The sequence below is a fragment of the Chanodichthys erythropterus genome, chromosome 2 (assembly GCF_024489055.1).
Source record: "Chanodichthys erythropterus isolate Z2021 chromosome 2, ASM2448905v1, whole genome shotgun sequence".
In the NCBI taxonomy this organism is placed as follows: Eukaryota; Metazoa; Chordata; class Actinopteri; order Cypriniformes; family Xenocyprididae; genus Chanodichthys; species Chanodichthys erythropterus.
This window is the reverse complement of record NC_090222.1, coordinates 21,279,690-21,295,870: the sequence shown is the minus strand read 5'-3', so window position 1 is coordinate 21,295,870 and position 16,181 is coordinate 21,279,690. Positions and strand designations below refer to the sequence as shown.

At 37.3% G+C, this 16,181-nt stretch overlaps 1 protein-coding gene across 1 annotated transcript in view; it reads left to right on the top strand.

Moving 5' to 3' along the window:
• Positions 1-16,181, top strand: part of osbpl10b (oxysterol binding protein-like 10b) — a 69,445-nt gene that overhangs the window by 8,360 nt on the left and 44,904 nt on the right. The window contains exons 3-4 of the mRNA XM_067404745.1: positions 2,229-2,308; positions 7,472-7,705. Of these exons, the coding sequence (XP_067260846.1) occupies positions 2,229-2,308; positions 7,472-7,705 (314 nt within the window). The remainder of the gene's footprint in view (positions 1-2,228; positions 2,309-7,471; positions 7,706-16,181) is intronic.

Genomic DNA, 16,181 nt, shown 5'->3' with positions numbered 1-16,181 from the left:
AGAGTTGTCATGAAGGGCAAAATTCGCAGTATAGACTAAAACATAATTTGAACCAGACTGTAAACAAGTTTTTTTCTGCTGTAAACTTGGCTAATTTAACATGATGGTCAGTGAGATTCTGCTCACTTCTGCAGCCTGTCCCTAGCGGCCAGTCGATGAATTGCAGTTTCAGTCACTTCCGTATTGGCTTCACGAGAAACTGTCAGAGGTTGTCGCTTGGTGGAAACCATAGACTGTAAAAAAATATGGACGCAGTGTCCATGACGTCACCAATAGATTTCTGAACAGCAGTTTTGACGCGTAAATGAGGCCGCGGCCATCTTAGCTGCGCGTCACTGCACGTCACTCCCGAATAACTGAAAATGGGCAAAGAGGTGGGGAGGTGGTTTGAGCTGATGTGACTGGTTGCTGAAACCACGCCCTCCTAGCTCGACATGACCATGTTAGCAAGCAAAGGAGCTATCTATCTAGATACTATCTAAATTATTAATGAAGATAAGTTTTATCATCAGAAAGTTCTAAAGGTTTACCGTCAATCTACTGTGTTTTTTTTTAAAGATATAGATGCTCCAACACCAGTAATTTGTGTTGGGTGTGCAAATAACAACATGGAAAATTAAAATGGGACTTCATACCTTTATAATAGAGATCGCGAGGTGAATCCAATCTGTGGCACTTGGGTAAAATGTAAATGTCCATTGCAAAACAAAAAACAGTATTTTTTTGTCCATGAAATATTGATATATTATCCATTGTTTGCATAACATTTCTTCTGAATGCTCTCTGTCATCGTTCTTCAAGAAATAATGCAATCTGAGCAGCGTTTATGTTGTAAAACTGTATACGATCATATCTAACAAACAAATGAGCCCGTGTCCAAAGTATATTTTTTCAAAATAGTGCAGCAGTTTTAGTTATAATATCCAAGCAGTGCTGTCAGAGTTGTATATCATCTTGGTATTGTCATTGTAGTAAATCTCACAAACAAAACTTTTAGCCAATGCCACGATCCAACAACGTGTGTTCTGTTTCTTCCGCATGCGAGCACAGCTACACAGATGCACATCAGTCTTGAATATTATGCAGCAAGCCATATTTTATAATTGTATAAAATAATCGAGCACAAATATGGCTGAGATGCCAAATTCAGCGGCTGGAAATTAGCTGAGGTAACATGACGGCTCACAGACAGCAGCGGCATCTACCTGTCACTCAAGTGACCACGCCCTTAATTATGCAGAACTTTAAGGCTTAATATAATTTAAAAGAATGAGTTGGAAAAAAATTCACCCCCCTCACAGTTGTCATGAAGGGCAAAATTAGCAGTATAGACCAAAACCACAATTTGAACCAACTTGTAAACATGTTTTTTTCTGCTGTAAACTTGGCCAATTTAACATGGAACTCAGAGATTCTGCTCTCTTTTGAAAGCCTGTCCCTAGCGGCCAGTCGATGAATCGCAGTTTAAGTCACTTCCGTATTGGCTTCACGAGAGACTGGGGGAGATTGCCGCTTGGTGGAAACGCATGGCTAAAGTAGTTCCAGGCAGGTCTTGACCGCATTACATGTCCATATCACTTCGTCAAATGATTTTATTTCAAAGATCCTACGACTAACAAAAGAACCAAAACCCACAACGTTACTGATCAAGCAAATTAATATAGTAAACAATAGGACAAAATGACAAATTATTTCCATGTTTTTGCCACAAAATTACGTTTCATTATGTACGGAAAGCACATATTCCCCGCTCTCTCCCACTCAAACGCACGCACGCACACACAGAAACGTGTTTTCAGCGCTGCCCTGACATTTTGTTTTTATCAGTAAAATAATGTTAGTTTAGCAACTTAAAAGCTACATGACATTTCTCACATAGCGAGGTAAAAAACACGCTTTTCTCTAAAATTACGGTTTTGAATTAACAACGGAGGGGTGGAGATGCGTAAGAAATTAGACCTAAACACAAGAGCATTTTAAGGACAAATGTCTTGAAATACATCATCTGAACAATGTCTTGAGGTGTGGCAACCGTAGTATAAGCGGAATAACTGCCTCTGGTCCTTTGTATTACTTAGCTTATCGCCACATTACCACCTCGGGTGTGCATTATTTTCTAATATTTCAACGGCCCGTCGTCAATTATTCTTTACCTGATTGAATTAAATTAGCTATGGAGACAACATGAATGAATGTGGCCATTTAAAAGCTATGTTATCTTCTTCTAGCTTGTGATGCGCGCGAGCAGCAGATGTGGATGACCCAGCTTCAGCTGTGTGCCCGTCGCCACTCAGACGGCAGTGCCAAGGTAACCCAGTTACATTTAACTCGGCACACTGTGCTCTCATTTCCTTCCTTTTACATCTCTTTCGCTCCCTCTTGCTTTTGATAGCACAATGTTTGTCTCGAGGCTCTCATCCTTTGATTTTGTTCACCCTGTCATCGAAGATGTACTTACTATCCTTTCTGTAAGTGCCTCTTGTCATCCTTCCAGTCTTTGTCTCTCACTCTCTCACATTCCCTGTAGTGACTGATTCGCTCTCTATTTCCTTTGGCCTCTCCAGGCGCTACTCCGATGACAAACGGCCCCTGTAGTTGTGTGATTTGTGATGCTGTTTACTTTCTCTGTCTCTTTTCAGCAGAGAATAAAGTTCATCACATTGGATATAAGGCTTATTGTAATGGGTGACATTTCCAATGAGGTCTTGAGTTTCTTATGGTTGAGATGTACTTTCTAAGTGACTAGTAGTTTTGGTCTTAGTTAACAAATAACAACATTGCAGTGATGACTTCTGTGACATTTCCTTAAAGAAACGTAAATAAGTTTAATATTATAAACATGCTCATATATACAGAATTGCTATTGTTATTTGCAGGTTTCAGTTATAGTTATTGTAATTCAGTGCGCAATAAAACAACTAGCTGTATGGAGACATATGATCTATACAGGTGACAGCTCACCTGACATGATCATTTACTGTAAGTCTCATTTCTCTTTATCCACATGGCACGGTTTATCTTTGTCCAAAAATATAAACAATAGTTTGATACTGAGAGGAAAGAGACTTATCTTTATTGTGTCAGTTCACATACCATGTGACAAAAACACATTGCGTGTCACACTCCGTTTCCCACTATTGTCTGACTTTGAATACACAGTGATTTGTTTAACCTTTACTGAGTTAATCTTTAAGCGTTCACCTCCTTATAAACATGTCATTATATCATGCCTCAAGATGCATAATGTTTGTTTTGCAGCCTGAAAGAGATTCAAATGGATGTTTAAATGCAGCATTCGACAGACTGTTTTAGGCAGATGGTGTTGTGTCCAATTATTTATTGTAATTTTCAGTGCTCTTGAGTGGCAGAATAATGATAACTCCAGTCAGAACTGAAAATGAGTGTTTACAAATGGGTGAGACACTAATTTATAGTGTGGGTTAAATGGAATGGAATTTAGCCTTGAGGCTAAAACCATTGTTTGACTTCTATTAGCATTCATTTTCAATATATGACCAACAAATGGTAGTCTAGTAACACAAGCCAGTGTTAGCTACTAATGCATTCTAAAAGAAGGAAAAATCCTTGCAGTCTTTGATTAATCACATTATAAGCAAAGCAATTTGAAACCACACAAATCTGGGCCTTGTCTTCATCATCGGCCTAAGGCCAAACACATTACCAATGTGTTAAATTTATTCATTTAATGACTAAATCCATAATGCATGCAACAGATGCTCAATGGATTCTCTATACTTAGTGTACCTATTTTTATTTTTAACATAACTGTAAAAATTGGTGTATATATTTTATTATTTACGGCACTGATTATTACCTGCTGCAGTACTATTATGTTTTTCTTAAAGGTGCATTATGTCATTTTGAATAACTACTAAAATAAATTGCACTTTTGGAAAATATTAATACTTTTATTAGGCAAGAATGCATTAAACTCATCAAAAGACATTTCCAGTGCATTGTTACAAAAGATTTCTATTTCAAATACATGCTGTTCTTTTGAACTTTCTATTCATAAATGAACCCTGAAAAAAAATCAACACAGTTTTCACAATAATATTAAGCAACACAACTGTTTTCAACATAGATCATGATCGTGTGACCAAATAAATGCAGCCTTGGTGAGCATTACGGGATATAAAGTTGTAATATATATTTATATATTATGGTTTTAGATCAGGGCTGAAATCTCAGATGTCTGGACTGCCTTTTGATTGCAAGAATGAGGTTGGGGGAGCTCCATCAGACCTGAATAAAATACTCATTCCTGCTTGTACAGAAAACCTCATAGTGCAGTCTCATTTTGGGTCATATCAAAGAGTGCGATCTTCCTCCAAGCCTAAGGGTCCATTTTGAAACACCCAGGGGAGCAATGTTCTCAGTAGTTTCTTACAAATGCACAGGTGCTATTACTTTTCTTTTCTTTTTTTTCTTTTTTACCTAACCACATCCTCTGTTTGTTTGATATGAATAATTTTTGATATAGAACATGGCTTTAGAAATTAGTCTCAGACCAACTACATTCCCAGTGTTTTGTGGCAATTCAATACTTATATTCAATAATTAGTGGTGCATACTAAGGCCAAAACCTCACGATAGACATAAGCTGCGTTTCCACCGCAGGAACTTTCCCCAGGAACTAGGGACTTGGGATGGTGCTCGGAGTGTTTCGATTGCAGGGACCAGGGTCTAAATCAGGAGTGTCCAATCCTGCTTCTGGAGGGCCACTGTCCATCAGAGTTTAGTTTCAACCCCAATTAACCTGAAACGGCTAATCAAGCTTACTAGACATACTAGAAACTTCCAGACAGGAGTGTTGAGGCGAGTTGGAGCCAGGGGCGGTTTCTTCATTAGGGCAATAGGGCAACGCACCACCAAAGTGAGAAAGGGACGAATTTTTCAATCACATCAACCAAAGTTACGCTAGCTGTCACTGCTAGGCTGTTTGTTTTACTTCTGGATATAGTCCAATCAGCATCGAGTCACGCTCTGTGGAGTACCGCCTCTTTTTGGGCAATTTCAGTCTGGCCGAGATTTGCCCCGACTACTCCCATACACTTCCATTCAAAGAACTTTTTTTTCGAACTGCAGGCACTGCAATGCAATCTCTATGGGTTCCGGGAGGGCTCGCACTAACGTGCTTTCGTCATCATACGTAACCTTAACTTGTGTAGCGATTGGTGAAAACAAACATACCTCCATTAATATTTTTCTTTAAGATGAAGTGACATCCAATAATTTTCTCAGTCCATTATTTACATTTCACAGATATATTCTCCATCTGCAAATGTTAGAAAGTCGAGAAAATATTTCCATTTTGCAGTCAGGCGTGGACGAGTCTTCAGCAAGCACAAACTTCCGTGAACGAGCGCCGCCGCGCGCATGCGCGCCAAACAGACGGAGTTCAATCTGAGTAAAATACATTTTGCTAAAAATATTTGTAGTTGAAAATTTGTTTTTGTTGGCGAACATAATTATGCCATATGTACAATTTCGAAAATACAACTAAGTGTATTTGTACTATAGCAGTAACTGTGTAAAGTGACTGTTGTAGGGTATTCAAAATAATAATAATTGGTCTGTTCTTTTGTTTTTATTTATTTTCATTTTTTAGTTGAGTGTATTTAACTTCTGCTTTAAAAAACATTTTGATTTTACATTGTAAAGTTACAATTTTAGAATATAGCCTAGGCCTAATGTTATTTGATCCATACTACACAGTTCATGTTTGTTTTTATAGCCTTCAATATGAACATTGTTTCTAGGAATATATTGGGCAGGATATGAAATACATTTTTTTTTTTTTTAATTAAATACAGATTTTTTTTTTTTTTTAGATCCCAGTCCTATGCATGCCTTAAATACAGAATTTTCCATGTTTTAGATTAGTAATGATACATTATTATATCACTTGTTAAATGATTATTTAACAATTAGCCTATTAATTCCTGCATTTCTATTAATTCTATTTCTTAATTGTGCCCCACCAAAATTTTTTTGCACCAGCCGCCACTGGTTGGAGCTATGAACTCTTGGACCTCCAGGACTGTGTTTGGACACTAAATGAAGTTCCTCAGAAAGTCCCTGCTCACGAGGTAGTACTTTTTCAAAGTTCAGGAACTTTCAGGGGTGTGACTTGGGCGCTGAACATGCTGATTGGTTGAGTTCACACAGCATTTTGATTGGGTGATTCCACGCAGAATTTTATTTCAACCACCATTTTTAAAAGTCTGTTGCGGTGCGTGCAATAAGAGTTGTTTGCTATTCGAATCAACAATGGAGTCTATAAAATATGACTGATGGACTGACGACAAGGTTCAGTCTTTATTAAGCTTATATGCGGAGGTCTGGAAAATCCAGTGGGAACTGGAAAGTCATGCACAGTCCTATATCACCGGACTAATTTTCCTAATCTCTACGGTACTTTAGACCGCAATGGAAACGCAGACAGCAACAGGTATGGAAAAAAAAAATAATTTTCAGCAAAGCTGAATTTTCGTACCCCAGTCTTCAGTGTCACATGATCCTTCAGAAATCATTCTAATATGCTGATTTCTTATTATTATCAGTTTTGAAAACAGTTGTGCTGTGAACCTTGATACTTTTTTAGGAGCAATTTGATGAAAAGAAAGTTCAAAGGAACGTTTATTTGATCAAAAATACAGTAAAAACAGTAAAATTATGAATTATTTTTATTACAATTTTAATTAATTAATTTCTATAATGGTTTCAGCATCATTACTTCAGTGTCACATGAAACAAAGCATCGAGAAACAACACAGTTGTGCTGCTTCATGTTTTTGAACAGCATTTGAAATATGCTGAAAATATGGATGAGAATATCATTGAAAGATCTTTTGTAGAAGCCACGAAGTAGTGCAGTAAACACTCCCAACTCTTGAGTATCCCCAGAAGCATTGTAGAAGAAAGTTTTGCACATTGTCTTAAAAAAAAAAAAGTATAAATCTAGTTAGACTTGCAATTTAATGACATTTGTGAAAGCATGCATTAGACACTTTCTTTTGTGCATTTTTCATCAGCAGCGCACTAAATGCTTTTGTGAATCATGGAAAAATGATGTCTCTGATTAGCTTTGATGGAATGAGATTGCAGTTCTCAGGTTGTACCAGAGAGCTTTTAGAGATGAAAGCATTTCAAACGAGTGACAACCTTTATCTCTCTGCTGCGGAGAACAGTACTGCACAGGAAGCTCTCTCCTCCTCTCTCTGCCGTCTCATATTGCACTCCCACCATGCACTGCCCTTGCTTCCTCTCCCCCTCCCTGTCTGTATGTGGCTGCTGTCTTGGCCGTGTCAGGCCGACGATGCTCTTTTGCGTGATGGCAAACCGTGCTGGTGGCGCAGGGCCGGTTTCTGTGCCTGTGGGGAAGCGAGGCCTGGGCGCCTGCTCTCCCTCTCATTCCTGCTGCTCCCATTGCTGCTGTCTCTTTCAGGGCTGCACATCCTCCTCCTCCTGCAACACCTCCTCTTCCTCCTCATCCGGCCGGACCCGCAGCTTCTCCCTGCACCCACACCCCGTCCCACAGTGCTCCTCCATCTCCACCCAAAGACAGACCCCTCAGCACGGGACGCCCTCCTCTGTCATCACCATCACCCACCACAAGTCCCCCACCGCCAGCAACCGGGCCTGCAGTCAGCACCCTGCAGGACTGCACCAGGTCAAAGAGGTATGGACAGCGTCAGACAGAGCCAGCTAGCCATTGTTATTAAATAACTAAACAAATTATTAATTATTTGATTTAACCCTTGGATGCAGAATTTTTTAGAAGTTCAGATTTTTTAATATATATTTTTTTAAATATTTGCACTAGCCCCACCACAATAATTACTAATTTTGTTTTTAGCAATGTATTTTTTATTAAATTAGTATTCAAATAATGAAAATATTTTATAAAAACATTTTATAATATTTATTAAATATAAAATATTTATCTATTCCATTTGTTTATAATATAAATATAAAGTGTATATATAACATAAAATAATATATTTAGTACTTTCAAATGGATATATAAAATATATATAATATAATATAATATAATATAATATAATATAATAAAATATAATATATATAATATATAATATAATATGAGAGAGAGAGAGAGAGAGATTTAGATATAAATATAAATTTATAGAAACTTGGTTTGGATGTAAATTATTGATTAATGATTAAAGATAATTATAGATTATTATAGATAGTAGTAGTTATGCATCAAAGGGTTAAATATACTGTAAAATGTTGTTTGTCTGTTCTGCTCAGGAGTTTTGGGTTTCACATATTGTTAGTTATTAAACATAGCACACTGTCTCTTGCTTTAAGCTTTGAAGGCTTGACAAAGGTTCAATATGCAGCACTGGCAGTGTTGAGCTGACTCCCTTATGGAACGTCTCAACCTCAGCTGGCCTGCGAGTGCTGCGTCAGCATCAGAAAGTGGCTGTTCAGCAGGAAGCTTCTGTCATCACATTGTTTTGACATTGTTGCAGTGATACCTCACAATGGAGTGAGGATGTTAGAAATTGTTAGTTTTTTACAGAGAATTACGCGAATTACACTTTCTCATTCATGTTTCAGCACTGAATGAAATGACAGTAATTCCAATTTCTTGATTACAGTACTTAGTGCTAATTGCTAAGACTTACATCACTATAACTATTGCTTATGCTTAAGATTTGGAAGAATTCCTAACCCAAAGTATTAAACTTTGACACGTAACTTGCCTAGTACTGCTTGTGCTATGAAAATGCATAACACCTCAAACTGCTGAATCAGACTGAACATTTTTTGCATGGGTAATACTTGAATTTTTCTTTTGATGTAGTACATAAATTACTACTAATAATACTAATAATAAGTGTGTGTGTGTGTGTAATATATATATATATATATAATGTGTTACAAATCTGCACAACAGCGCTCAAAGCCTCACATTTTTAAAATATCAGTACCGATTGGTACCGAAGTCGGTACTTTTGACAACTCTCTCTATATATATATATATATATATATATATATATATATATATATATATATATATACTTATTTTTGATTCTTAATTAAAAAATAGCATACATTTAAATTGATGCCATGGTGTTTCTTATTTTATCTGATCTGAGTCTTTTAGTGTGTCCTAAGCTGATGCCCATTAAGTATGTAATTTCTGTGACACTAGTGGCATTTAGCAGAATTACAAAAATACAGCATATTTTGCAAACGCCCCATTTGCGCGTCGAACCTCCCTCAACTCAAACATCACGATCACAGGTGTTATGGGGCCTTGTGACGGTATGTCTCAACAGGTAAATGTAGGCTACTTTCAATTAAAGGTCCAACATATTAGAAATACTTTTAGCTGTGTTGCTATGTGTCATGAGAGTAAGCAACTGAGTAGGTAACACTCTATCTAGAGTGAACTCGAGCATCTCGCTTATTATAAACCCATCCAGCGTATACACCGTGATACTGCACCGGCCACATTTTTTGACATGACGTGCCTCCCAGCAAACCCGGTTAAAGAGGTCAGCGCTCTCCATATATATACCATATATATGCCAAAAGTCTTGGGACACCCCTCCAAATCATTAAATTCAGGTGTTCCAATCACGTTCATGGCCACAAGTGTATAAAATCAAGCACCTAGGCATGCAGATTGCTTCTACAAATATTTGTGAAAGAATGGGTCACTCTCAGGAGCTCGGTGAATTCAAGCGTGGTAACGTGATATTGCCACCTGTGCAACAAGTCCATTTGTGAAATTTCCTCCCTACTAAATATGTTCAACTGTTATTGGTATCATAACAAAGTGGAAGCAATTGGGAACAACGGCAACTCAGTCACGAAGTTGCATGCTGAGGCGCACAGTGCGCAGAAGTCGCCAACTCTCTGTAGAGTCAATATAGCCACAGACCTCCAAACTTCGTATGGCCTTCAGATTAGCTCAAGAACAGTGCGTAGAGAGCTTCATGGAATGGGTTTCCATGGCCGAGCAGCTGCATCCAAGCCTTACATCACCAAGTGCAATGCAAAGCGTCGGATGCAGTGGTGTAAAGCACGCCGCCACTGGACTCTAGAGCAGTGGAGACGTGTTCTCTGGAGTGATGAATCATGCTTCTCTGTCTGGCAATCCGATGGACGAGTCTGGGTTTTGTGATTGCCTGACTGCATTGTGCCAAATGTAAAGTTTGGTGGAGGGGGATTATGGTGTGGGGTTGTTTTTCAGGGGTTGGACTTGGCCCCTTAGGTCCAGTGAAAGGAACTCTTAAGGCTTCAGCATACCAAGACATTTTGTACAACTGAAACAGTTTGGGGATGGCCCCTTCCTGTTCCAACATGACTGTCACAAAGCAAGGTCCATAAAGACATGGATGAGCGAATTTGGTGTGGAGAAACTTGACTGGCCTGCACAGAGTCCTGACCTCAACCGGATAGAACACCTTTTGGATGGGAATTAGAGCGGAGACTGTGAGCCAGGCCTTTTCGTCTAACATCAATGCCTGACCTCACAAATGCGCTTATAGAAGAATGGTCAAATATTCCCATAAACACACTCCTAAACCTTGTGGAAAGCCTTCCCATTTAATTTTGCAAACATATGTAAAAAAAATATTGTCTTCATAATATCACTCCTTTATATAGTATAAATGGACCTTTACATAAAAGCATATAGCTTTTATTTTTGCAAGGTCCATCACATTTATCAATGAATTGTATCTAAGAAACTTTCTTTTTACTGTGTTTTAAACTGTCAGTTTCTATGACTCTGCCCTGGTGTGACATTTTCATGACAACCAGCTGCTTTTTCTGGCTCTTAGGCCACATATTTGTCCTCGAATTAGACAACACTGTCACTTTCACTGACAGTACAAAGGAAACATGCAGCAAGTCATTGGAAACCAGCTGAGACTCATAAAATGTGCTTTCAAAATGTGTGTGCATCTAAGCAGTGAGGTGGAAATTATTATTAGCAATCTCTCTGAATATCTTGCCAGCGTATATATTACTGGGTGTAAAGTTGGCAAGCGTTTTTAAAGGGATAGTTCACATAAAATCTAAAACTCTATCATTATTTACTCACCCTCATGTCATTGTAAACCTGTATCTATATAAATCTGACTTTCCTAGGAAGGACATGAAGATGAGTAAATAATGAAAGCATTTACATTTTTGGGTAACTGTCCCTCTAAAGTGAGACCAATAGTTAAATGACATTCTCTTTTTTGTGGTGGATTCAGTCGTCCTCTCATTCGTCTTCAGTCAAGCCAATCTTTCCTGGTCCCAATCTTTCCTGGTCCTGGAGCCAATCCACTCCAATACACATATTTAAACTCACCCTGGCCCATTTACACCTGCTGATATGGAGCACAAAGAAGGTAATCTTTGGGCTGTCACTCAAAGATGTGGCTAGCGCATGTGCTTTTGAAAATAAGTCCAGACATAAAGCGACCTCTTCTCCCCTGCCGACTGGAGATAACTGAGATGCATTGCTTTTTTTTCTTTCATCTCTAATACTTTTTTCAGCAGGTGGAAATCTTTTGCCATACATTTTGAGGTTTGGCTAAAAAATGTTATCCCCTCCATCAGCTCTACATATTCTGTAGATGTATTAACTTATAGTCTTTGATGTTTAAAGTTTTCTTGTCTGCACCACAAGAGTCCCAAAACTGAAAAATACTTATGCAAAATTAAAGATTGTTTTCAAACCAGTTTTCGGAACACTCCCCCATCTGCCATTGGTCGGCTACATAGACAGTCCTGCCCCCATCTCACGCCATTGGTTGAATCAATATTGCTGTGTCGGGACTTGTGATGCTCAAACAAACATTTCAATGTTGTGATAGCTCCACAGAATTTATACTCATTTGTGGAAACAACCTACAAATGGCTTAGTTACTCACACTAGCATTCAAAAGGTTGGAGTCGGTAAGGAATTTTAACATTTAATGGTTGTTTTAGTCTCACCAAAGCTACATTTATACTGCAAAACAGTAATATTGTTATATATTATACTACTATTCCTTCTTATTATCAATATTGAGACAATTCCGCTGCATAATATTTTTCAGGATTCTTTGAAATTTCAGAAGAACAGCATTTAAGTCACTTTTGATCAATTTAATACATCCTTGCTGAATAAAAGTATTCATTTTTTTTTTCAAAAAATAAAAATACAATCTTACTGACCTCAAACTTTTGAATAGTAGTGTATAGCCTGGATTTTAAGCTGTAATAGAAATTATTGCAGAATTGAAAGAAATGACACGCATCACCTCTAGATACGGTTTTGAAAGGCTCCTTGAATTGAAGTGACTGCTGTTATAGTTGTGTGAAACTGTTGGCATTTTAATTATCCTGCAGTATTTATTTTTATCCATGGCTTGATGTGCAATTAGTCACACTGTTTCCCCTCAACAAGTGTGAGTGGAAATTGCATTCACACATAAATCATTAGCCAGTATTAGAAATGATCGCTTTCATAGGGATGTGCTGATGTGTCTGTTTTTGTTTCAAGGTGATCAGGACTTGGTCTTAAAGGTTTATTTTGCATAATCATTTACAAAAATATGTAACTGCAGAATGCTGTGATTGACCATTCATAATCAGATATTCCAGTGATTCGTAGATGGAATGTTTTCTGCATAACAGAATTTGTATACTGTATATAACTTCAAGAAAACCATATGCAACATTGAGTTTACATTATTTGACTCTCATTTTATTATCAAACACCTTCCTTTTTGGTACTTTCTGTACAGTAGTGAATTCTTGAGGCATAAAGTTGAATATTTGCTTCTAAAAACATGTCTGCAAAATATACTACAAATTTAGATCGAAAATTGTGGTTTAAAAGGGATGTACATTACTGTTCAAAAGGTTTTTTTTTTATAGAAATGAATACTTTTATTTAGCAAGGATGCATTAAATTGATGTGACAGTGACAGAAAAGACTTGTTACAAACAATTTAAAATTCAAATAAATTCTGTTCTTTTGAACCTTCTATTCCTCAAAGGATCCTGTAAAAAGTATATTGTTTCCACAAGAATATTAAGCAGCACAACTGTTTTTCAACATTGATAATAAGAAGAAATTTTACTTGAGCAACAATTATCATATTAAAATGATTTCTGAAGGATCATGTGACACTGAAGACTGGAGTAATGATGCTGAAAATTCAGCTTTGCATCACAGGAATACATTTTAAAATATACCCAAATAGAAAAGTTATTTAAAATTGTAAAAAATATTCACAAATTATTGTTTTGACTGTATTTTGATCAAATAAAAAGCATAACAGACTTACAGACCCCAAACTTTCAAAAGGTCTAAAACTTTGAATCCTGTGGCATTGCATGTCCTAAAAGAGAGCAAGTGAGAGAAAAATAATTATGTGTGTGTGTGTAAAAGTGACAGTGATGGAGAGTGACTGAGAGAATTGTAACCTTATGAACATTTTGACGGTGAAAAATGAAAAAGACATGACAAGAAAGACTGATTTTGTGAAGGAGGAACCAGAGAGGGGGAGGTAAAAAGTGTAGCTGGAATACAAGAAATAGATTTTCTGTTCATTTCATGAGAAACATACCCTGAGAGAAGGAAAAAATAAAGGAATTATGAGGAATTGGCCAGAACCAAACCTGCGTCAGCTGCATTTCATTAACTAATGTGCTAAACACTAAAGTTTCTTCTTTTGTGTTCCATGTTAGTAAGAAAATCATACATATTGCATATTGCAGGTTAAACATTTTTTTCGAGATGAATGTATAACCTTGTACAAAAATGGCATATAAAAAGGTACTGCATGGTTTAAAAATGTTTTGCAGGACATAAGGGCATGAATTTAGTAGATAAAGTGACGGTCTCTATAAAAACCACGTCATTTTAATCGCGTCATTTTACGTCACTAAAGGAAGTCGTGTTGACTCCCTGCAGTAGGCTGGAATTCAGTGACAGCGGTCGTGAGTCAGTGTGTTTTCGGTAGTTTTTGTATTCTATTTATCATCATCATGGTAAATTATTGTGTTTGTGGAGGTTGCACAAACTCCAGCCTGTCCAGAGGTTTAATAACAAGAAAAAAGGACGCAGCTATCTTCCGTGCTGGGGTGTTTTGAGCAGGTGAAGAGAACGGACTTCGCTTCTGCATCTGCTTCGAAAAATGCGTTCATTATAGACCGGAGGATTATCATCCCGGCGATATGATGGAGTTCAACATTGTAATACTACTGTAAATTATTATATTAAATGAATAAACTTACACACGCGATGCTTCTTCACCGTTTTTACTTGAATGTGCCCCAGAACCAGTTTTTACAAGATGTAATATAAGTCTAAGGTGTCCCCTGAATGAGTCTGTGAAGTTTCAGCTCAAAATACCCCATAGATTTTTTTTTAATTAATTTTTTTAACTGCCTATTTTGGGGCATCATTAACTATGCACCGATTCAGCGCGCGGCCCCTTTAAATCGCGCACTCCCTCAATGCATGTCTTTTCCATGTACTGAACTCTTGTTATTCAGCTATGCCAAGGTAAATTTAATTTTTGATTCTAGGGCACCTTTGAATCAATTTCAACACTGATGAATACAAATGATGTACACAAATGCATACAGTCTCACACTCACACAAAACAGTTTTGAAATGTGCTGGTAATGAACTCCAATTTTATTCATACAATGTATATAAACTTGACTATAAACGTATATATAGCCTATACATTCAAGTTTACACAACTACATAATCATGACGTCATATGCATCCCCACACAGTGATCGGCACAGAATAAACTCATAAAACATAATGAATGAATAAAGGATAACATGAAACACATACAGTAACACTAGCCTACTTATGATCGTTCGCCGGCGGGAGACATGATCACGGATCCATCAGAGAGATGAAAACGTGAACTGTGCACTGTAAGTCTTTTGTTTATTTTGCATTTGCTAACTAACGTTACCAAATCAGTCGTGATGAGAAACCGCTATATCATGTAACGTTAGTCCGGACGGATATTAAGGAAGTTTATTAGTTTCTGTTAATCAATAAGGTTAGTCCTAGATGACCAATAGCTTTGCTTTTGCCTGATTCATAATAATCTGTACAATATTGTGATCTGAGAACAGTGTTACATAAACCACAGCTCAATTTGTCTCCTCTGACCGTTATTCTGTCTATTCCTGGCCTGTCCCTGCTCTTTTAAACACATAGCAGGCTTATTGTATGGCTGTGGTTTGTTATACGAGTATGAATAAACATTTACAATTTCTTCAGCGTCCGAACTGTCATTGCGATCCATTGTTTTCCTATTGTTTATATTGATTGCGCTCCCTTCAGTTACGTCACTTCCGATTTTTTTCAGATGCGGAAGTAAATTTTTTTCTCACAAAAATTACTCCAGAAGACTATGTAACGTAGTTATACTTGTTTTTTCAAGAAAATCTATTTCATACATTATTTTCTATACATTGAATCACTGAAGCTCTAACCTGCAATATGCCCTTTAATGCTATTTTGGTCTTTTTTCACTCAGCATTATGCAACAGTTTTGTGCGTGTTTGATCTCTCAGCTCCTGAATCTTGATCAGTACTAAACCTGTGTGCAGAGATCCTTGGGAATTCTGTGCTGAGAGCGGGTGACAGCTGTGATGCTTGTCTTTTTCCTTTAATACTCACTCAAAAAGAGAAACGGTTCAAGGGGAGAGAATAAAGAGACTGATCAATTTTATATGAGAGCTGGGTTATGAACAACCTCAAAATCTCTTCTCTGCTCAAAGTTTGCCATGCGGTAGCAGACAGACAGGGCAGTTATTATAAAAACCCCTAAAGTCTTTCACTTGTTGTAGAGAGAGCCGGCAGTGATATCCTGTTTCAGTGAATTATTTAAAGATGACGTCAATGTCTGTGGGACCAAACACAGTCTAACCTGTGAAACCACATTTAAAGGCATAGTTCACTAGAAAACCACAAATCTGTCATCGTTTACTCAACATCATGTTTTCTAAACCTGTATGACCTTGTTTTGTCCATAGAATACATAAGGAAAATGTTGGATTATTTTCACACAGCCCTTTTCCATGTAAAGTAGCCTACCATTCACACCAAGGGCAACAACTACAAGATTACGATAAAGATATAGCTAGCTCAAAAAAAT